Raw genomic sequence first — 24110 nt, 5'->3', positions numbered from 1 at the left:
GGATCAGAAGCTGGTTGGCGGGTAGGAGACAGAGGGTGGGAGTGAAGGGCCACTACTCGGACTGGAGGAAGGTCACGAGTGGGGTCCCGCAGGGCTCAGTACTAGGGCCGCTGCTATTTAATGTATTCATAAATGATCTGGAAACAGGGACGAAGTGTGAGATAATAAAATTTGCAGATGACACTAAACTATTTAGTAGAGCTCGGACTAAAGAAGACTGTGAAAAACTGCAAAGGGACTTGAACAAACTAGGGGAATGGGCAACGAGATGGCAGATGAAGTTCAATGTTGAGAAATGTAAAGTATTACATGTGGGAAACAGAAACCCGAGGTACAACTATACGATGGGAGGGATGTTTTTAAATGAGAGTACCCAAGAAAGAGACCTGGGGGTGATGGTGGACTTGACAATGAAGCCGTCGGCACAGTGTGCAGCGGCTGCTAAGAAGGCAAATAGAATGCTAGGCATCATCAAAAAGGGTATTACAACCAGAACGAAAGAAGTTATCTTGCCATTGTATCGAGCAATGGTGCGTCCGCATCTGGAGTACTGCATCCAATATTGGTCGCCGTACCTTAAGAAGGATATGGCGATACTCGAGAGGGTTCAGAGGAGAGCGACGCGTCTGATAAAAGGGATGGAAAACCTGTCATATGCTGAGAGATTGGAAAAGCTGGGACTTTTTTCCCTGGAGAAGAGAAGACTTAGAGGAGATATGATAGAGACTTACAAGATCATGAAGGGCATAGAGAGAGTAGAGAGGGACAGATTCTTCACACTTTCAAAAAATAAAAGAACAAGAGGGCATTCGGAAAAGTTGAAAGGGGACAGATTCAGAACGAATGCTAGGAAGTTCTTCTTTACCCAGCGTGTGGTGGACACCTGGAATGCGCTTCCAGAGGGCGTGATAGGGCAGAGTACGGTACTGGGGTTCAAGAGGGAATTGGACAACTTTCTGCTGGAAAAGGGAATAGAGGGGTATAGATAGAGGATTACTGCACAGGTCCTGGACCTGTTGGGCCGCCGCGTGAGCGGACTGCTGGGCACGATGGACCTCATGGTCTGACCCAGTAGAGGCATTTCTTATGTTCTTATGTTCTTAAGCCTTTCTCCAGTGTGCATCTTTCAATAACTCTTGGAGATTTTTCAACAGTTCTATCATCAGCATGTTTAGACCTTTGCTTCAAATTCACTTCATACTAGAGGAACAACTTGATTGTTCATCCAGGAATATCAGAATCAGCTCAACTACTGTGACTAGACATAGGTGGGCCCTATTTTAATGTATTTTGGATGTTGTTAATGCAATGTTTGGAAAAAAGTGTTCATTTGATTTATGGACTTTTCTTTTAAGGATTTGTCCCAAAATAGGCTTATGTGATATCTGGAGTTTAGAGATACTCCTTTCTTAATAGCTGCAATATAAACTCATGAGTGAGTAGCAAGAAAGAGGATGAACAAGACAAATTACATCAGCTCTGACTGTGCAAGTACATTTCACTGTTTCATCCAAACACATTTTATTCTAAGTATGAACCGAGCCCCTCATTATTTATTTATTTATTTAAAACATTTTTAATCCACAGTATTACATACACTTTTCAGGACTTGCACAACATAAAAATCACATACAGTAGCAAAAAATCATAAGATTATACCATCTCAACCATTCATCTACTACATTACTTCAATAAAGCAGCACAAATCTGATAACCTGCAAAAAAGATGATATTCAGAAAATAAAGTATTAACTCAAGCAGCAAAATATTAACTTTAAAAAGCTTTAACAAATGTCAAACATGAATCTGACTTCATCTATAGTTTGTCAGATTACTCATAGATATAATTAACAGAATTTTCTGATTACATAGTTTTGAAAACCTATCAGGCTGATACTAAAGAGAATAATACCTTCATTGCCATCTCTAACAGGCTGGACGTAATCCATTGAGTGAAGATGCAGAGGAAGAACATAGCCAAGAAGGTGCTGTAAAATTAGCACAATAGCAGATATATTTAGCCACTATCCAGCAAAAATATCCATTTAGTTTAGGCCTGAATAATAGATCTAAACTAAACAGGTGATGTTTGTCAATGTCAGCACACAATGAGGAAAGTTCTATAACTGTGCTCCTATGTATATGAGCACCAGAAGGTACCTGAGTGGTGCATATTATATAATTGAATGTGGACACTTACTTTTCTTCATAGAACACTAGCTTCACAACAAAGAAAATATGCCTATCAGGGGTGTAGATACCACTGAGCATGCTCGGCAAAATGCCCAGGGCTGGCACCAGCTGAGCCCTCTCTTCCATGCGCCAAGGTAGGGCAACTTTTCACCCCTGTGCTCAGCTACTTACCCGCCCACCAGGTCCTCCACAGCTACAGCGTTAGAGACCGATGTCACTGGCCGATATCACTTATCCTCTGCCGCATCCTGACATGCTGATACAACTTCCTGTAGGCAGAACACGGCAAAGGAAAAATCCCGGGGGCCAGAGAAGCAGACTTTAGCACTGTCTCTGATTCTGTTGTGGAGGACCCAGAGGATGGGTAGTTAGCTGAGCACTGGGAGGGGGATGCCTAGACCCAGGGGGCACATGCTGGGGGGGGGAGGAGGAGGAGTCCATTTTGGTCCTTCCGCTCAGAGACTACCGAGTCCTAGATATGTCACTGGTGCCTACAATTTAGGCATGAGCACTAATTTATAGACACACATATATAGTGTGGAGGAGTAGCCTAATGGTTAGTACAGTGTCCTGAGAACATAGGAAACTGGGTTTACTTCCCACTGCATCTCCTTGAAACTCTACGATGTCACAAAATCCTCCATTATCCCAAGTACAAAATAGGCACCTATATATAATATGTAAATCTTTTTGATTGTAACCACAGAAAGGCAGTATATCCAACCCAGCCTGCTGATTATCCATTCCCCTTAACTGTATCCATGACATCCTGTTTGTCTGTCTTGCCTGTTTAGATTGTAAGCTCTTTCGAGCAGGGACTGTTTTCTTCTTCTTTGTGACTCTGTGCAGCACTGCGTGCGTCTGGTAGCGCTATAGAAATAATTAATAGTAGTAGTATATCCAATCCCATCCCATTTCCTTTATGGCAGCCATAGAGCTGGTGTAATCGTGTGCGCCTAACTTCTGAGGATATGTGTGTACTTTAAAGTATTCTGCAAATTGTACATTTAAATGTGAGCCCTGCCTATGTGTATGCCTACCTGTGGGCATATATTTATAGAATAGCGCTTAGGTAGAAGTTTAACCTATAAGCCTGTATTGCACACATAATGTAATGTAATGTAATTTATTTCTTATATACCGCTACATCCGTTAAGTTCTAAGCGGTTTACAGAAAATATACGTTAAAATTATAAGAAAGAAAGGTACTTAGAAATTCCCTTACTGTCCCGAAGGCTCACAATCTAACTAAAGTACCTAGAGAGTAATAAAGAAGTGAAAAGTAGAGATAGAGGAAAAATAATTAAGTAAACATTCTAACAAGACTGTTTTGAACTAAGTATTTTGGAAGGTAGAAGAGAGGAGAGAAAGGAATAGATGCAGAAGGAGGAACCGTTAGACAAAAGAATTCTGGTGAATTTTAAATGATAGAAATAGAACAAAACAAAAACAAGTGGCAAAACAATGAATAAGATTAAAAATAATTCATAATCTGGAAAAAAAATAAAACATTATTTTCAATCCACTGTTTCAGCTTCGGTGATCTCGGTGTGCGTTGGTGCCGCAGGAGCTGGGGCTGACAGGGAACCCCCTGCCTTGCTGTAGCTGCGTTCCCCTCTACGCACGGACTGTGCGACACCGGCATGAAACTCTGGGGAAATTTAGAGACGCTGGGATTTCGGGTTAGAAGTCTTCAAACTCCGGGCTAGGCTGGCGCCAAACAGGCCGCCGCCGCTGAAACCAGGTGCGCAGGAGACAAGCGGAGTCGGCGAAGAGGACCGCAATGACCAAGGGGCGCCGAATCTGGACACCAGGGGCGAGTTCCCCATTCCAGTACGATCCATCAGGCACATCCAGACAGTGGATCTCCCTCCAGCTCCTCCAATTGCAGGTCGTCGATCGCAGTGCGGCATCTGCGCTGCTCTTGCCTCAGGAGTTTGGCTCGATCGTTGCATCCGGCCGCCTGCCATCTCTTGTCTCGGCAGTCCGCTGAAACCTGCGCTTCCTAAGCCCCCGCCGCCACATCTCAGCAGGTGATTCCCGGGGGGCTTCAGAGCGATCTTGGCTGTGACCTGCAGATAGGCAGTGGTGGTGGACATCGACGGCGACGCTACCACAATGGCCGGAGAGCTCGTCGGCCATGTGCGACAGTATCTTGTCGGTGCTGTTCTGCCTCAGCTCGCCGTTGTGTTCGGGTTTGGGCGACAGGTACTGCGGGTTCAAGTAACTGAAGTCCCTCGGCTGCCGCTGCTGCTGCGGAGATGACTTGCCGCTTAAACTCAGTCGCTGCCGACCTCCGACCTTGACCACCGGAGAAGGCCCCTAAGACCATTGTAAGCGGGCCAAACCGTCAAAAAAAGACAGTAGGCTCCAAAATTCAAAACAATAAGATCAACAAAAAATGAAAAAAATTACAGGAGAGTAAATAATAATGTAGATAATAAAACCAAATTAAATAAGAAAAGAAAACAAAAGAAACAAAAAACATAAACAAAGAAAATGGTGGGAGGAACTATAATAATAATAATAATAACTTTATTTTTATATACCGACTTCTAGGCGGTTTACAATAAAAGAAACTGTGAATACAATGAAAGAAAATGTAAATACAATAAAGAGAAACTTTACGTACAATAAATTAAAGAGTATAGCAGTGTACATCTCAATTTAATAAAGGGAAACTTTACGTACAATGAATTAAAGAGTATAGCAGTGTACATCTCAATTCAATAAAGGGAAACTTTACGTACAATGAATTAAAGAGTATAGCAGTATACATCTCGTACAATGGATTAAAGAGTATAGCAGTATACATCTGATAATATTAATAATGTTAGCAACAGTTTGTGTGTTGCAAGGCCAGGAAGTGCCAAGCTGTTTGCACAGAAGTAGAAATATTCCGTAAATTGAATAGAGTGTTCATAGTTAGTGGTTAGGGGTTGGGTCTGACAGTTCGCATGATCAGGTATGATCAGGTATGTGATGATGTTACGGGGGGGGGGGTTGATGTTCCGGTTCGTTGCCTAGGTATTTCAAGAATAGGTAAGTTTTTAGGTGTTTCCTGAATTCTTCATAGTTGTTTGTGCAATTAGTTTTTCTAGGTCTTTACCCCATATGGCTGCTTGATATGATAGCAGTTGTTGATGGTGTCTCTTATATTTGCACCCTCTAGCCGGTGGAGAGACAAATTTCATGTGTGTTTTTCTTTCATGTCTGTTGGTTGGGAATGAGAAGAGATCTGTAATGTATTTTGGGGCTAGACCATTTAATACTTTGAAGCAGAGACATCCTAGCTTGAACTTTAACAGTTCAACTATAACAGTAACCTAACCATGTAACAGTAACATAAGCATGTATTATACCATTATTCTAATGACATATGCATATAATTGGCACATAACTTTATATGTAATTCTATAAAGAGGCACATGTTGGAAATCTGTCCTATAAATAGCCTGTACGAACAACTGACTGAGCCTACTGACAAGTGCAAGTATTGACAACCTGCTTACAAAACTTCTGAGCTTTTTATCTATCTGGACTGTACAGACTATGACTGCAGAATTGTAATAGAAAGATGAGTGTTCAGAAAAAAAGAGCCTCTGCTTTGTTTTTGTTTTTAATTTTTTCCTTGTCTTTCTGTGTTTTTAAATGCCAACAGTATGGTGAACATGAAATTTCATGTTCACACTAAATGGTTATCTTTTTATGTTTGTTTGTTTATAGGTTTCAGAGGACAGAAAGGTGAACGAGGTGAATTTGGAATTGGGTTTCCGGGGAATCCTGGTCCTCCTGGTCCACCAGGTAATTATCTAACTCTTATGGCAGACAGTGTTTCCAAATGAGTTAGATTATATTTGGATTGCACATTCATTAAATATTTTAATTACTTGTTTAATCATGCTTACATTTTTTAATTGCATTCCCTCACTATCTCTCTGTTCTCCCAACCATCAAGGATCTCTCTTCTCTGTCTCTTTCTTCCACCCTCATCCAGCATTGGCCTTCTGTCTCTACCCCTCCCCCCCCCCCAACTCCCAACATCCAATATCACCCTGTCACTCTCTCTCCCTACCATTCAGCATCACTCCATCTCTCTCTCTCTCTTTTCCCAACTAAGATTGCCTCCAAGTCTCTTTCTTTCTACCCCCAATGCCATGACTAGTACTGGCTCAACCATTGGACCAGATGAGACTCTGCTGAGGATACAAGGTGCCAAAATCCCTGGCCCCTGAGCTCACTGTCAGTGCTTCACCTGATCCAGAGCTTTCTCAGTCTCTCTCCAATCCCAAGTCTGGCATTGTTTCCTCTCCTGCAATTTCCTGTCTGTGGGACTTGGCAGACGTAAGAACTAGTGCTGGCCTAAAGCAGCTTTCTGTGCATGCTATTGTTACCAGCAAGCAACGTGGAGGGGCATAATCAAAAAAAATGTCTAAGTCCCCTTTTGGCCTAAGACCTTAAACATTGAAAGTAGAAGCAGGGCAAATGTCCATTATCAAAAAAACGTCCAAAAGGAGGGTTTTTTTGATAATGGTTTGCCTCTATGTTCAGCTGTTTAAACGCCCAGACCACCACTACGTCTAAACTTATACCATATAATCAACCTAAAAAAAGCCTAAGCCCCAAACGTCCAAAACAAGGGCTTTTAGGCGAAGGAGGAGCCAGTCCTTCGCCTAAAAGCTGGATTCTGTAACCGGTGTCTGTCAAAAACAACACCGGTTACAGAATTCCCCCCCCCCCCCGACTCTGCTCAGGGCAAGAAAGAGCCCAAACCCTCTTGCTCCGCGATCCCAAACCCCTCTCCCCGGGCCGAGTCCATTGGGGCCAGGAGGGAGCCCAAGCCCTCCTGGCCCGGCGATCTCGCCCCCTTCCCCCCCATGATCCGGCCAGGAGGGAGCCCAAGCCCTCCTGGCCCGTGACACCCTCTAACACCCACCCCCCACTAAAATACAGGCAGGAGGAATCCCAGGCCCTCCTTCCCTCGACACAACCTCCCCCGCCCACAACCGCCCCCCCCGAACACCCAATCATCCCCCCCGCTGACCCACGACCCCCCCGCCAACCCCACAACCTCCCCACCCCCACCCCATTCCCCATACCTTACAAAATGTTGGTTGGACGGATGGGTGCCAAGCCCGTCCGTCCAAAAGGCCAGCCATCTCCGAATGGCTGACCTTAGCGCCTGATTGGCCCAGGTGGCTCAAACTCCGCCCACAGGTGGGGCTTGAGGCGCCTGGGCCAACCAGAATCGGCCCGCTTAGGCCTCTCCTGTGGGTGGGGCCTTAGGGATATGGGCCGGTTGGGTCCATGTGCCTAAGGCCCTGCACACAGGAGGGGCCTAAGATCGTGGGGGGGAGGGGGAGATCGCCGGGCCAGGAGGGCTTGGGCTCCCTCCTGGCCCCAACGGACTCAGCCTGGGGGAGGTTGGGATCGCGGGGCAAGAGGGCTTTGGCTCCCTCTTGCCCCGAATATAGTCAGGGAGTCGGGGTGCCGCTGGGGCAAGAGGGCTTGGATTCCCTCTTGCCCCGAACGTAGTCAAGGTGCCGCGGGCCAGGAGGGCTTGGGCTTCCTCCTGCCCTGATCATTGTGGGGTGGGGAAAGGTTGGATCACGGCAAAGGAGATGGGTCATCTCTTCTGCCGCGATCATTGCTGTAGGGGGGTAGGCAGGTTGCTGGGGCCGCAGAGCTGATCACAGCAGCCACGATCAGCTCAGCGGCCCCTTTTTGGCACTTATACCTATTTTGACTTGGTCTAAGTCAAAACGTATAAGTGCCGACTAGGCAACCTGCCTAAAGTTTTGGTTATACCTGCTGCACGCCTAGGTCTAGGTTGGCCCACCTCCCACCCACCGCCCGCCCTTTCCCCTCCTCTAAAAATGTCTCTTTTCTCTCTGTGCATTTAGAGGCAGGGGAAAGGCCTAAGCTGGTTTTAGATATGTCTAAAACCAGCTTTGATTATGGGTACTTGGACGATCAGGCTTTTTGATCGGCCAAGTACCCATTTAGGCCACTTTTTAGACTTTTTTTTTTATTATTATGAGCCCCATAATGTTTAGAGGACCATGGGCTAAGAAGGAGGGAGGGAGAGAGGAGAGAAAGCAATGCCAGACTAAAGACTTGAGAGAAAATAGGAGAAAGCTTGAGCTTTGGGAGTATGGTGCCCCCATCAAAGTTGGCTCAGGGCACCATATCCCTTTGATCTGGCCCTAGCCATGATCCCCTGTGTCACCAACACCCCATGTCAGCTTCCAGCCCCCCATAGAAGACCCCTTGATGACCCCCTTGGATATTCTTCTCACATAGTGCCCTTCCCCTCCATTTCATCTCAAACAGGTCACCCTCACCCCTCCCACTCCCAAATCCCAATCCCAATCTTATCAGGGGTCTTCAAGGTCTATTGGGGTGGGAGTGAAATCCATTCACTCATGCCATAATGCTCTTTGGTTCAAAATGTCCAACTAGACCTCTAGTCCCAATTCTGTGGTATTACCAGTAGGGATCAAGCTTCCATATATGGGAAGGCCAAGAAGCAGAAGGAAGAGATCAGGAGATAGTGGAGTTGGCAGTATTTTCAATGACTTTCATAAGAACATAAGAAATGCCTCTGCTGGGTCAGACCTGAGGTCCATCGCGCCCAGCAGTCCGCTCACGCGGCGGCCCACCAGGTCCAGGACCTGTGCAGTAATCTTTTATCTATACCCCTCTATCCCCTTTTCCAGCAGGAAATTGTCCAATCCTTTCTTAAACCCCAGTACCGTTCGCTGCCCTATAACGTCCTCTGGAAGCGCATTCCAGGTGTCCACCACACGTTGGGTAAAGAAGAACTTCCTAGCATTCGTTTTGATCATATGATGGAAAAAGTGGTTAGTAATTATATTTTAAGCTGATATAGACCCTTTATTTTTTTTCCACAGGTATAGGTTTACCAGGACCTACAGGTTCTCCAGGACTAATGGGTTCACAGGGCCCTCCAGGGCCAAATGGAAGATGCAATCCAGCAGACTGTCACTACTCTGTGCCTCAAACGCAGTCCCAAATGAATGGAACATAATCAACTGATCCAAAGACAGAGTGAATCATATCATAGCCCTTCAGTCTCTGCCAAGTGATGCAAATTGGACCTGGAGGAGGGTTTGTGTCCCCACTGTAAACTTTACACAGTGATAAACAGAACAGAAGTGGACTTCCGAAAATAGGAACTGCTTTCCCCAACTTTATTCTGTCTGCTGTCAAAATTTAATGTAGCAGTGTAGCAGCAAGGCAGGTTTTCATCATACTTGTGCAGTCCGTAAGGGACTTTTCAGCCGAAAAATGTCTCACGTGGACCTTTGTATACAGGCAGCTGCATTGAAGGTGGAAAAAACATTTTCAGGCGTGTTCTCTATAATAAGATTTTTATTACATCTGAAGTACAAATGGAACTAATTTAAGCTGTGAGAAAACTCTTTTTCACATTATCAATGAGCGCAAATAAGCAATGGAAGGGTTCTTTTTTACATTTCCCTATCTGAGAGTGCAGGGCTGCAAAAGAGGAGCCAGACTGCATCAGAGAAGCGTTTTTAGTATGGGACAATACGAGTACAGAAGCCCATGCTTTATGTCAGCACTGAAGTACAATCACCAAAATGCTTCACCTCAATCATTTACCGTATGAATGCATCAAAAACTACCTGAGAGGGAGCATATATGTGAATTTATTGCTGCCAAAATTGTACAACAGTTTTACAAACACTTTAAAGCTGAAGAACGGTTCAGATTAGTAGGAACATGGCGTAAATGAAATAACCCAAGAGCAGAGAAGGTGTAGAAGTAAAAGCTTAAGGTTCAATTAACCATGAGGAAAAGTAAGAAGATTATTCCTATTTTGGTTTGGATATTGGTATCCATAAAACTATAGGCATTAACAGACATTGACACCGAAGGTTGGTTTTATCAGGCAACTTGAAGTGATAGCCTCCTGTGACCCTCTTAGCTGGTGAGAGGTAACAGGAAGTAGGACAGAGACTCTAGGCCAGCAGGTCCAACCATGTCTGAGGCATGTTCTCATTAAGTCAGGTATAAGGAAACTGTACATTTTTCAAGGACGAGTTGTACTGCAAATATAGCGTATTATTCATGTTAGTTGACCCAGGTGCCTCTTTGCGTTGCTATGTTAAATGGAATCTTAATATGAGTGTCTTTTGGTAATTTACTAATCGTTGTAAAGATGATTTTTCTAGAACTACAACCCTTATTTTATATGGGACTTCAAGCTGAATTTAAAGCCTGCTCCCAGAGGTGAGGGGCAAGCATGCTGCCCACTACGCCACCCCAAAAGCTGTTGAAAATTATGCCGATCAGCAAACAAATGAACATCTGACTCCTGGATTCAGTTAGACACAATAGGTTTGTAAAGCTGGGCATTTGAAAGAGTGAATCTCTTCATAAAAGTGGTTATTAAATCATAATAAATAGATAAATACATGCATACTTACATATATTTGATAAGGGTGTATATGGGAAACTTTTTTGTTGTTGCTCTTCATGTCATTTTTGAACTTTTGTTCCTGATTTTTGGACATTTATTCTGTTAGTTTCAAACATTTTTGTTTAAAAAAAATTTTAAAGACCTGTCAGAACGTTTTTTGTTTTTAAATTCTTTATTCATTTTTAAAACTACAGTTGTGCACAAGAGATGATACATTTACATAAAATATAAACATTATAGCACAATAAACTTAACCTTTTCCTATCGTGTGTCCCGGATGACGGGACATTCCAAAAATATTGTTGCCATCATATGTCCCATGGCATGGGACATACAGTACACCTTCTACCTATCATTTGTCCCATCTATTTATTACCAAGTAGTTCGGAGTCTGAGTTGGATAATGATTCGGACTTTGATGCAGAAAATGTAGCGGGCAGTAGCGATAATTACAATTGGAACCAGCGTAACGTAAAATTTATTACAATAGGAAAAGGTTAATAGAAATAATGACAAGGCTTATTTTCCAATTGACCAACAACTCATAAAATGACCTGTAAAAACCTATCCATACCTCTTAAACAGTGCCAAAACATACCCCTCTCCCCAGGATGTGTATGTTTTCCTCATTTATATAAATCAATCAATCTTTACAATATTTAGTTAATGGTTCCCAAACTTCCATAAATTTTTTATAATATCCCTTCTGAATGGCCATAAACTTTTCCATTTTAAAGACATAACATAGGGATTCCCACCAGAATGAATAATTTAATCTATCCCAATTTTTCCAATTCTTTAAGATTAGCTACATGGCAATCCCCATTATTATAAACAGAAATTTGACTTTTTGCCCTCATAGATGTTCCAAATAAAATGGTATCATATGATAGTGCCACTGGATTTTCTAATAAATTATTAAGTTGATCCCAAATAGATAGCATAATGCGTTTTAATGAAGGAACATCCCTTATATTTTAGAAACATTTGTACGAATGAGCATCTAAGGGCTAGAATTGCATTACAGGTTTAAGCACATGCATTATTTACTGCAGATCCCAATTTCTGCAATGCGACCCATTTACTAATAACTGTGTTGACAGCATTAAAGGAGTGATTCTATAAGAAAGAAATTCTATGAGCATCGGAGCTTATACCACAGCGTCCGGCCGTTAAAAAACCCCTAACACGGCTTGATAAAAGGGAGCCTTAATTAGTACTTGGCTTCACTAATGAGTTTTAACAAGCTCATAATTTAAAAAAAAAATAGCATCTACCTGGGAGATAGGTGCCTATCTTAGGTGCGATGCTACATAAGAAAGGCGCCTATTGGCATGTTTAGGGGTGGAGAATGACTTAGGCGCCGCTAGGTGTGATTCTATGAGGGATGTAGGCATCTATAATGTAGGCCTTTAAAACCCTGGCCTACATTACAGGTGCATAAGTTTTCATTTAGGCACCACTAAGCACGATTTTGTAAGGGGCGCCTAAGTGTGATTGGCATAAAATAATGGGCAAATTCTATAAGAAGTGCCCAAAAGTTAAGCGCCGAATTAGGCACTGTTCAGCGTGAGTCAAGTAAAATTGGATGCTGTTTAATGATTCATGCTGAGCAGCACCTATTTTGGAGGCACTCAATAAATAGGCCAGCTCTAGGCACAACTAAAAGTTAGGCGCCTATATGAGCTCTTAAGCACGCTTAAGAGCAGTGATTCTGCAACAAGGTACCTAACATGTAGCCACCCCCATGCCTAATGTGCACAGCGCCTATTTTTTTGAAGGCCGCCTACATTTGTAGAAGCGCCTTATTGCAGAAACGCTCTTTCTTGATAGGCGCCTACGTTTCAATTATTGTTGATTAAAAAGCTTAATTGATCTTGTTAATCAATTTAGATAGGCGTCTATCTAGTTGGGTGCCTCCAAAACAGGTGCCTAACATTAGGCGCCGGTAACAGAATTTGAGCCTAAGTGCCTAACTTTAGGCACCCATCTTTATTAGGTGCCAATCACAGAATCTGGCCCTAAGTGATTTCCCAGGGTTACAAGAAGCTGCACTGGCAATCAAATCCAGTTCCCCAGGTCCTCAAGCCACCGCACATATAAATGCTAATATTTGAGCTATGCAGTATTTTATAAAATGGTATCTAAATGTGATAGCTCATAGTTTGTTGGCAGGCATAAATATGGGCAGAGGGCACATTTATACATGTGGAGGGGCATATTCTAAACAGACATCAAAGTCGGCAGTAAGAAAATGCCTATTTTCGAAAGGCAATCCACCATATGTCTAGAAATTCTTTTTTGAAAATCCTCTATCTGGACAGCCAGGCCATTGGGACATCTAGATAGCCAGGATGTCAATCTTTGTACCACATTTTTTACCAAAATTTTGTCCAAGTCCTAAATGCTCAGGACAAGACCTTTTAGACATGGGAGGTTTCAGTCCTGTAATGGACTGGCCACCCAGACATGGCAAAAGAGCAGTGGGGCACCTTAGAGGGCACTGCTGTGAATTTCACATAAAGGGTGCCAGATAAACATCTCACCAGAGCTCCCTTATAGTTTGTGGTGAGCTCCCAAAACCCCACTATACCCACCTGTCTACAACTCCAATAGCCCTTATGGCTGTAGGTGGCACCTATATGGCAGTAGAATAGGATTTTGAGAGGTTTTGGTGGGCTCACATTTTCCACCGTGAATGTAGTGCTTAGAGTGGTTTATAGGACTTGCTACTCTTTTCTATGGTTCACTAGCCCATCCATCAGGCTACTTAAGACAACTGTGTGCAGCTCTACTAGGCTTTCCTATACCAGGTGTTGATATTCTAGAGACAGGTATGTACGTTTGTATTCTGATCTTTGTGGGTATGAGGGGGTCCATGAGCATGGGGGGAGTGTGGGGGTGTCTTACCTTGATGCATGCAGTGGTCATCTGGTCAGTTTGGGCACCTTTGTGGCACTTAGACCCTTCTAAAACAGGTCTAGTTCCAAACGTATAAGTTCCGTCCAGGATGTCCTGCAAAATGTTTATCATTGCAAGACGTCAATGTCTAACCCGCTCTTGAGACCGCCCAAAGCTTGCCCATAACACATCACCACCACAACCATCTCGTGCTCTGAACGTACAAAAGCTGGAACACCTCGCTAGACGTACAGAAAGACAGTTTTGATTATCGGCACTTGGACGTCCTGGCGATTAGGACGTCCAAGTGCCGGATTAGGTTGCATTTTGGACATCTATGTTTTTTTATTACGAGCCTGATAGGTTGTAGAACACTATGGTCTACACACACGTTCTGTCACAATCTTGTTGTGAATATTTAGGCCTGCTCTTTAGTTGGTGTAATTATGCCTACATCTTATGAGTGTTTTAGACGTTACTCCCAAAGAAAAATATATGCATAATTTTCTTTATAGAATAGACTACAATGTGCTATGTTGTTGATGATTAAATATAGGAACCCCTGTGTGTCCTAACAGTAAATTTAGCTTCTAGTATCATCTTTGCATAAATGGTTGCCCCCGGCCCCCCTGAATATAGTGACTGAATCATCCTCAGCTCATATACTGTATGTTAGGGATCTTCTATTTATTGGCTAAGATTTCTTAATCTGCAAACAGAGTGCAACTTTTATAAAAGAGAGAAATGTAGATACAACTGAAGCAGTCAAAAATCGTCATCCCATTGGACCTAGACCCCACAGTATATATGGATTCAGTATAATGGTGATGGAGAGTTTGATAAAAATAAAATAGAACAATCTTCCTCTTCACACCAGATATTCTAGGACTTCACACCCAAATTAAAAAAAGGACTTTCATGTGTCCTTAAAAGCTGTGGTTCCCAACGCTGTCCTGGAGGACCACCAGGCCAATCAGGTTTCCAGGATAGCCCTAATGAATATGCATGGAGCAGATTTTCATGCCTGCCACTTCCATTATATGCAAATCTCTCTCATGTATATTCATTAAGGCTAGCCTGAAAACCCGATTGGCCTGGTGGTCCTCCAGGACAGGGCTGGGAATCACTGCTTAAAAGCACTCCATTCGGTTTCTATTTTTTCAAAAAGTTATCTGTGCAAATCTTATATAAATCTATTGCACTTATTTATTCATACAATATACTCTTGAAATAATTTCACCTTATCTCCTGAGTTGATAGAGTCCAGGCAAATTGTCTTCAATGTTGTAATGCTACAGAATTATTTTTAGAAAAAAGTCCATGCCATCTTTTTAAGATGCACTCCACCCTGCTGTTATTTTAAATTTCAATAGTAGACATTCACAAGGAAACCTTGTTTCAACTCCTTCAGGCTGCAAAAGGGGGATTCAATTCAGACCTGCAGTGTCAGTTCAAAGAGTTTGAGATATATAGGGCTAATGTATATCTATAAACACTAATTATTCTCTTACAATTTTGATTCCAAAGAGCTAATACTTTCAAATTTAGATACTCGTACTTGGAAATCGTACTTGGAAATCGTTTACTTCTAAAACCTAAAACTTATCTGAAACTCTTAACTTTTTTGACAGTATGAGTCAAGTTTGATCCAGGCAGCTTGTAGCCTGGTTTGTGTTCAACAAAAATTGCTAGAGTTTGCCAAAACCTATACAGCCTGTGAAAATGTGCTCAAAATACTGTCAAACCTTTGCAGAGAATCTTGGCAAAATATGTCATAATCTGCTACAGCTCAGGGGAAATCTAAAAATGTGTAGAAATCCAAAGCAGGTGTTATGAGATTTTAACAGTGGATTTCCATGGATTCACAAATTATTCTTCCAGTCATCCCCATTTTTTCAAAAAAATGTTTGTGAAACTCAGACACAAGAGACATGAAAGTGGAGGAATTCTTTTGAAATCTGAGTCTTACAGGCATGAGAAGCTCTCAGTAGAGGCCCAAATATGCATTTTGAATGATATGGAAGATGTAGTTGTTCCAGTGCTCCCAATTCTTTACAGGGTTTGCAGTTTTCTTTGATAAACTGCTTGTGGGGTCTGGTCGATTAATGGGTTTTCCACCAAATTCTTTTTAAGAGAGAGTTTGTTTGCTGGAGTATTTTATGTGATAATTCAAAAAAAAAAAGTTCTGTCTTTGGAGATTCTGCATGATTGGAATAAGCTTATAATGAAAAATGATTTCCTTGAAAAATGTTTGATTTATCTCGTAACATAAACTGATTTAGTAAGTTATCTGATGCTACTGTATATGTATATATGGAAATTTTAGATTTTAGCTAGCTTTGTTATCAGATAGAGAGCTTGTGGGTTTTCACAATGTTGATACACTTGAATGTCATAAAATTTTTCAATACATATTTCACAAATTTCATAATTTGTCTTTCAGTTTATTCACTAGAAAACATATTTGGTATTTTTTAAAGCATATGGCTAACTATGATAGATTTACTTCTTTAGTTGCATTATTTGCATATTTTTACATTTTCTTGATCTTGCTTGCCTTGTCAGCATAGACACAGAATTTTTATTAAGCAATACAAAGGATCTTACACTTGTTTCCTTGGTTTGCATGCATTCCCATTATTATTTCCATTTGGACAATTATCATGATTTAAATAATTTAGGGATTAGTTCACCCAATTTAGAATATATATAAATAATTCCGGCAGGAAGTTATTCATCCACTTTGTGGTAAGAGCGGATAGCATAGCTGGTTTTAAGAAAGGTTTGGACAACTTCCTGGAGGAAAAGTCCATAGTCTATTATTGAGAAAGACATGGGGGAAGCATGGAATATTGCTATTGCTTGGGTTTTGGCCAGGTACTAGTGACCTGGATTGGCCAATGTGAGAACGGGCTACTAGGCTTGATGGACCATTAGTCTGACCCAGTCAGGCTATTCTTATATTTGGTATCAGGAAATAAAATATCACCACTTTGGTTGAAAGCAATAAATGAAAGGCCATGGGAATCTCAGAAAACACAAAGAACACATCTTCTTTGAAATTTTAATTTGACACATAGTCACAATTTTATAACACAAAATCAGTTTCACAAAATATGCATGAACTTCTTTGAATCGTTCCTGATGTGCAGTTGCTCTCCTCTACCGCAATTAACAGCTGTAACTAGAGTAAACATATTCACACCTTGATGTCACTTTAAAACCAAGGATAAGAAATGAATCCAAGTCCTCAAAGTCTACTACCATCAGAAGAGGAAAAGGAAATGGGGTTTTCTCAGGCCTCTGGTGAGAGAGAGGACCCCTATTTGCCAGTTTACCATGTTCTTTTGCTGAATCTTTTGAGTCTATTCAGAGGGAAAAAGGGAAGACCAATTGTTCTTATAAGACATTCAGCCCTTGCATGTAATATGGAGATATAAGTTCATTAGGAGCAACACGATGATCTGCTTTGTACGTTGCCTTCCAATTGGACTCCTCATTTATTAACACCCAATTAAATCATTAGCTGCAGAGGCCACTGCTCAGTTCAAGCATCACGGAAGAGCTTCCTTTGACAAGCACAAGGGACATATGTGATAGACATTGCACAGTTATGCAGGAAATGGGGCAGCAAAATACAGCAACTTCAGTCAAAAAAATACAAGGGAAAATCAATAAGAAATACTCGCTGCAAAGTGAAAACTGGGAAATAGCTATGATCACAGGGAAAAAAACCCCAGTTGTGTGTACACTAAAAAACCTGTCATAATATGCAAAATATGGTTGAAAAGTGTATGCTCAGAGATCCAAAGACCAGTTAGGGGAACACCCCCATGTATTAAGTCTCACCATCCAATCATTGCATACTATAGGGTGCCCACAAAAACACTCCTTGATTTTAAATAGTTACAAAATCAAAATTTATTGGAATATGTTTATAAATAAGATGACAGCAAATACAAGTCCCAAAAAGCACGGTTAGCAAGATCTTACACAATCGCTTGCACGTTCACCCTTTTAAGCTGCAATTGGTGCAGAAGTTACAATCTTCTGACAATGCAATGCAACAAAATGACCAGGTGTTCCTCAAGTGGCCCCCAAGATCACCGGACATTACTGTTTGTGACTTTTCCTTTTGGGGGTACGTGAAAGACAGAGTGTAGGTATCTCCACTATCCACAACTGTGGATGATCTGCAGGAACGCATCACTGAAGCTATAAACGCGATCACGCTGGATATGCTTAAGGAAAGTCTGGTCCAAGCGTGATTATCGCATTGATGTTTGCCAAGTAACAGGTGGGATGCACATCAAGTGTATGTTTATGTGGTTATAATATATTATGTTATATTTTGTAATTTGATGTTCTTGTTATATTTTTATGCTAGTGACCCCTGATGTAGGCAACTTGTGTCGCCGAAACACAGTACTGTGTCGAGTCCACAGATGATGTTCATCCGTCTGTTTTGGAATAAACAAGATTGTTAATTTTTTGTTTTTGGAGTGCTCATTGTCCGATCCCACTTTGCTTTGTTTGTTCTTGGTCCCGTGGGTTCTTATCCTGTAATCAACGGATACCATATGAAACTTTATGAGTTGATAAAACTGTAGCCTCAAAGGTGAAAGAGCATTCCAATAAATTTTGGTTTTGTAACCATTTAAAATCAAGGAGTGTGTTGTTTTGTTTTTTTTAAATCTTTTTTTTTAAGGAATCCAAGGCAATCAGATAATAGTAAACAAGGCATAACAAATTGCAAAGCAAACACAGTACCAGCAATGAAATTAAATACAGACTCTAAGACCAGCAGACCATATCATATGGTACCCTGTACTTTTAGATTCTTATTTATATTGCAAATCTCGTTCGCTTTTCTAAATATTTCTCATTCATAAAGATATGACATAGTTAGGAACTAACACATCTCATAAAAGTTTTCCTGGGTCCCGACATGGACCATGCTTTACAGGCTGCTTCAGGGAACCCAACTCAGTAATTCAAAATAATTATAATACCTTTGATCTCCGTGAATGAAAAATAATAGCATAAATGACAAAAAATATATGCAAGTGCTCAACAACTTCTCTTAAATTGTATCTTAATAGCTGCCTTAAAACAGAACTTACCAAGATACCTCATACTTTGAACCAAAGTTTCCACTACCTAACACATGGGGGGGGGCGGGTCCCACAACTGGTCTTTGGGTCTCTGAGCATACACTTTTTCAACCATATACTGCATATTATGGCAGGTTTTTCAGTGTACACACAACTGGATTTTTTTCCTGTGAGCAAAATATGGCAAGCATGAAACATTAAGGTTACTTTCACAAATGGTATCGGCAGTCATCATTAGTGAAGTCATGCAATTCGCTTCCAAGTCTGGTCTTCTAAGAAGCAGAATGCCTGAGGTAAGGGAGACAGTTTAAAAGTGAAAAAAATCTACCTTGCATTGGGGTTGTTCCCGACACTCTGAGGACAGTACTATTTCAATCTATAACGTGTGCAAATCACAACCACATCTCACCTTCCAAAACAACAAAGAGACAAATTCTATAGCATAACTGGGCCACAGCTTTATTACCATAACTTGTAATTCATAAATGTAACATACCAAATTTCTAGCCCTCCCAGCCAAAATAAATAAATTGTTAATTACATATCTGCTTGACTGGACGGTACCATCCTAGTCATATTGTTCTCTTTGACTATCCTTGGCCCTCGTGATGACACCAAGGACCAATTGAATCTTAAGCCATCATAAATAATAAATATAGCAGAAATTTAATTCTCTAGCGGTGATGCAAGCGAATATGCATAATCCATGCCCAACTGTCAATTAACACTTGTTGCTGGATAATTCCAGGGCATATGTTTCCACATCTGCCAAGCTGTGACAAACTTCCCCACCATAATTCCACCCCAGTGAGAGGGTGGAAGGGACAAAATACCCCCTCACCACATCCAATCACTCTGAAAGAATGCTGACAAAACTTCCTGAAGAATTATTGGCTACCATCTCCTTCAATCACTGAAGCCGCCCACTACTTCCTTTAAGGTAAACTGATGCTGTGAGATGTATGTACATGCACATTATTCATATTTTTGTAGACAAATTTGTGTACAGTATGAATGATATTTGTAGAAGTTTTATGGTGATACTTCCTCTTGTACATTTCAAATACCATATTTCAGACTAAGACAATATTTTTTATGGTGCTCAAATAGTTTATGGCTCAAATAGTTTATGACTTTATTGTCCTTCCAGAGACCAAAAGGATATTGGGTGAATTAACTCCTGGCGATTAAAGTCTCATTTTACAGTTTATTCAGTTATGTTCCTTGTAAATTTTCTTGAAATTATCGAGCAAAGAATAGACATATATTATTTAGCCAGCAAAAGGACAATAAAATGTTTCAGGCTAGTCTTTAAATAATGTTAGTTTTATGTATCTTAATAGGGAAGTTGGTTTTAGTTCTGATTACAGTTTATTTATATTTGTTTTGAGACCTTTTTTTATTATATAGGTTATTCATGCTTATGTGTTTAAATACTGTACATAGCACACTAAGGGATCCTTTTACTAAGGTGTGCTAGTGGTTCATAGTCTGTCACGCGTGAGACACCAATGCACCGACAATCCAGCGCTAACAATTTGGCGCAAGAAAGAAGCGCGCCGTGGAAAAACTTAATTTTAAAGAGCTCCAAAGCGGGGTGTGAGTGGTGAACCCTCCCTCCCCCCCCCACACACACACTTTACTGCATAGTGTTCATGCTGCTGTTGGGGGGGGTTGGGGGGTTGGAATCCTCCATTATTGAGAAAACGGAACTTTTTCTGATTTTTGAGGGGAAAAGTTCCGTTTTCTCTATAATGTGGGGGGTTGCACCTGAATAGCGATTAATGCATGTTACTGCGCTCTGCGCCAAGAGGTGCTTAGGAGTAATGGCAATCACACATATATTACCAGTTCAATATTATAATTTATTTATTAATGTTATTCTTACATGTCTCAGAAATCATATGTGTGATGGAGTCCCATCAGGCATGAAATTTGCACCTCTCCTGATGGTCTCTCTGAGTCTATATTGGTCCATTCCTTTTATATTTTTCACAAGGCAGTATGACACACTTGTCAGCCAATCCATTAACGGAGGCTGTCTTTAATTTAAACAAAGAACTTCCTTTACATAGTTTTTCACACTCAAAAGCAGTTTTTAAAATCGTATTTTTGTTTACATTAATTTCTGAATATGCATAAACATATTATAACATACCCAATACTCTTTTTGTCATTCTCAAACTTATTTCAGAGAAGGAGGAGGGGCTATTCCCCCCTGCACTGAGCTCTGCAAAACTGGTACAGTGTCTTTGGCTCTAACTTAACCATTTCCAGATGTTGCCTCAGGATTTCTCCTTAGAGTTTCTTCAGGTTTAAAATATATAAAATATTGGAAATTAAGTACAAACCATTCTTTCACATATCTTTCATAACATCCATCATTCATTCGGGGCACCATTCACACACAACATTGTATTAAGTATATTGCATTCATACTTAATACAAGAAGACTTTCTCTGCTATACCACGTTTGTGCTCCACCTAACCAGCTCAAGCACATCTGTTATCAATTAGAACCAAGAGGCTCAAAGTGGGAAAAACTAAACAAAGAAACACAGAGAACCAAGATGGAGTAAAAGCCAAGAAGAAGCTACTTACAGAAAGACAGAAAACCAGAAAAACCCAAAATGGAGTCATCAAACAAGATGGAGTTCTTAATACCTTTATGTATGTTACGCATTACTTGATTTCCTCTATGATCTGGCTTAATGGCAAAATACATAAAGAGAATATTATTATGCTTTTCCTTAATATTAATCTGTAGTGTGTTTTTCTGGCCTTGGCTACATCCATATTCAGATTTTTATTCACCAACTTTTCATACGCTTCTATTGGGCATGGCCTTAACTAACACATAAACTTGTATCTAACTAGAGTTACCCAGAACCATACAAAAAGCAGGCATTTTTGTAGAAAAACTCCACAAATACTGCACCATCATATCCTGCACACTATACTTTCCATAGCTATTGCTCCCTACAGTCCACGAGCCACTGTTCACACCCCCCACACACCCCCCAACGGCAGCGCGAACATGATGCAGTAAAGTGGGGGGGGGTTCCCCCCACACACACCCCGTCGGAGCTCTTTAACATTAAGTTTTTCCATGGCTCGCTTCTTTCTTGTGCCGAATTTTCAGCGCTGGCTTGTCGGCGCGCTGGTGTCTGGCGTGCGATTATCCCATCACCGTGCTAGCGGTTTTAGTGCGCATTACAATGCCACACACGCTAAACGCTAACGCCTCCATAGAGCTTGCGTTAGTATTTTTCATTTAGCGCGTGGTTAGCGCGTGCTAATCTGTAGCGTGCGCTAAAAACACTAGCACACCTTAGTAAAATAAGCCCTAAGTACATTTTTATTAAAATGCAATATAAGAAAAGTAATGGTTGCTTTCACAACAATGAGCTCTCTTAGATCAACAGATCAGTATTTGTTGACCATTCCATCATTGAAAGTAATTGGCACCAGAAGAACCACAACCTTTTCTATTTTCGGACCTCAGCTTTGGAACAAACTTCCAATCTGAAACCTCCTTAAAAAAATGTAAAAGTAATCTAAAAAGCTATCTTTAGAAAGATGCTTATGAATCTTAGATCAGACAATTCTTTTGATTCTCCTATTTACTTTTAGATCAGGTCTCACCTTAACAGTTATTTTAATTGTTTATTTTAAATCAAATGTAATTTAACCTCTAATTCTTTACGTATCTTTAATGTAACTATGGATAAAATTGTATGTATATGGTTTTAAACTGTTTTATTTGTCCCCCACAAATTATTATTGTTATACGCATTGAAAATACTTGATATTGCGTTTAAATCCAAATTTCAATAAACTTGAAACTTGAGTCTAATTCAATAAACATGTTTCTGGGAGCACTGAATGGACAATAGTCCTTTTTTTTTTTTTTTTTTTTTTTTTTTTAGTAAGGATCTGCTGTGATGTCCACAGTGTGGGGAGGGGGGTCACATTCAGATCAGTACTGCAGCAGATCATCCAGTCAACAAGTCTAATTTTAATTGTAGGCTGTGACTCTTAGGAGTCCTTTTCCTAAGCTGTGCTAGTGTTTTTAGTGCGCGCTGCAACCCCGTATTACGCGGCAAGTACAAATGCCAGCTCAACGCTGGCGTTAGCGTCTAGCGCGTGCGGCAATGCAGAGCGCGCTAGCACAGCTTAGTAAAAGGAGCCCTAAGGCGCGACACTAAACACTAACGCATCCATTATATCCTATGAACGTGTTAGCGTTTAGCGCGCGCTAAAACGGCTAGCACGCCTTAGTAAAAGGAGCTCTTAGTGAAATATGTTTTGTTTGCACAGATTGTCAGTCTATTTCATGCTAAAATGGTTGTTTCTCAGTACTACAGAAAAGAAGTGCTTGGACCAGCTTGAGAGACATTATATTCTGTCTTGTGGAGTTTTATTGTTCTGCTTAGTTTCCTTTTATTTCAAAATCTTCAAATTTCACAGAATAGATGCTTTTCTTTGATTTTTAAAGCATGTCTATTATGTCTGACTTGCTTTTGCTGTGTATGTAGAAAATTAGATGTGTTCTTCTTTGTTATGTAGTGATAATATTGCCCTGACAGTTCAGCTTCTATATTACCTTTGCATTTTAATTCACGTGTATTATCCATGTGTTTGATACCAGGAAAGCTCTTAACTAGGCTGCAGGAACTAATTGGTGCTCTGCAAGTATGTTGATTTCTAGCTGCAGCTCAATGACAAAAAATAATTTGATACTCAATTTTTCTCTCCTAATGAGATTCAACCATGTTCACCTCTTGGAGAACTATTTTCCATGTTTCAAAGCTCAGTAATAATGCTTAACTTTGAGTGACAGCCTGAAGTTTTCAGGAAAATCTATTAACCAGTTTTATCTGTTCTTCTTGTCGTATCATAGGGCTCCTTTTACTAAGCTGCGATGGCATTTTTTGCGCATGCAGAATTGCCCCGCGCGCTAGTCGCTAACGCCAGCATTGAGCTGGTGTTAGTTCTAGCCGCGTAGCGTGGGTTTAGCGCGCGCTAAAAACGCTATCACAGCTTAGTAAAAGGAGCCCATAGTGTATAATTAATTTAGATACCGTACTTGTATTAAATATGAAATATGAATTCTATACATATATTTTTAAATATGATATCTGTGGTATTGGGCTGATAACAGATTGTTGTAGAATGTTTTATTTATTTTGGTAGTTTTTTGTTTAACAAATATTGTATAACATTTATTTTGAGAACATGATTCAGTTTGTTGCAATTGATTCTGTAATAAAGAGGGATCATATCACTGGATTAGACTGTTGGTTCTATGTTACCTACCATAGCCTAACAAGGAACTTTTAATATGAACATTTTATTATTGTAAATTTTTATAGAAACAAAAATGTATCTTAGAGAAACTTAAGAAACAATGTCTACCTGAAAATGGCACAACT

At 40.7% G+C, this 24110-nt stretch overlaps 1 protein-coding gene across 3 annotated transcripts in view; it reads left to right on the top strand.

The window, feature by feature from the left end:
• Window positions 1–13511, top strand: part of COL19A1 (collagen type XIX alpha 1 chain) — an 885342-nt gene extending 871831 nt beyond the window's left edge. For all 3 annotated transcript variants that reach the window (XM_033936698.1, XM_033936699.1, XM_033936697.1), the window contains 2 exons: window positions 5920–5997; window positions 9108–13511. In XM_033936698.1, coding sequence (XP_033792589.1) covers window positions 5920–5997; window positions 9108–9244 — 215 coding nt within the window. In that variant the 3' untranslated portion in view covers window positions 9245–13511. The remainder of the gene's footprint in view (window positions 1–5919; window positions 5998–9107) is intronic.
• The last annotated feature ends 10599 nt before the right edge of the window (window positions 13512–24110 follow it).

This window comes from Geotrypetes seraphini, chromosome 3 (assembly GCF_902459505.1).
Source record: "Geotrypetes seraphini chromosome 3, aGeoSer1.1, whole genome shotgun sequence".
NCBI classification, from domain to species: domain Eukaryota; kingdom Metazoa; phylum Chordata; class Amphibia; order Gymnophiona; family Dermophiidae; genus Geotrypetes; species Geotrypetes seraphini.
Note: the sequence above shows the minus strand (reverse complement) of the source record. Positions and strands in the feature narration are given on the sequence as shown.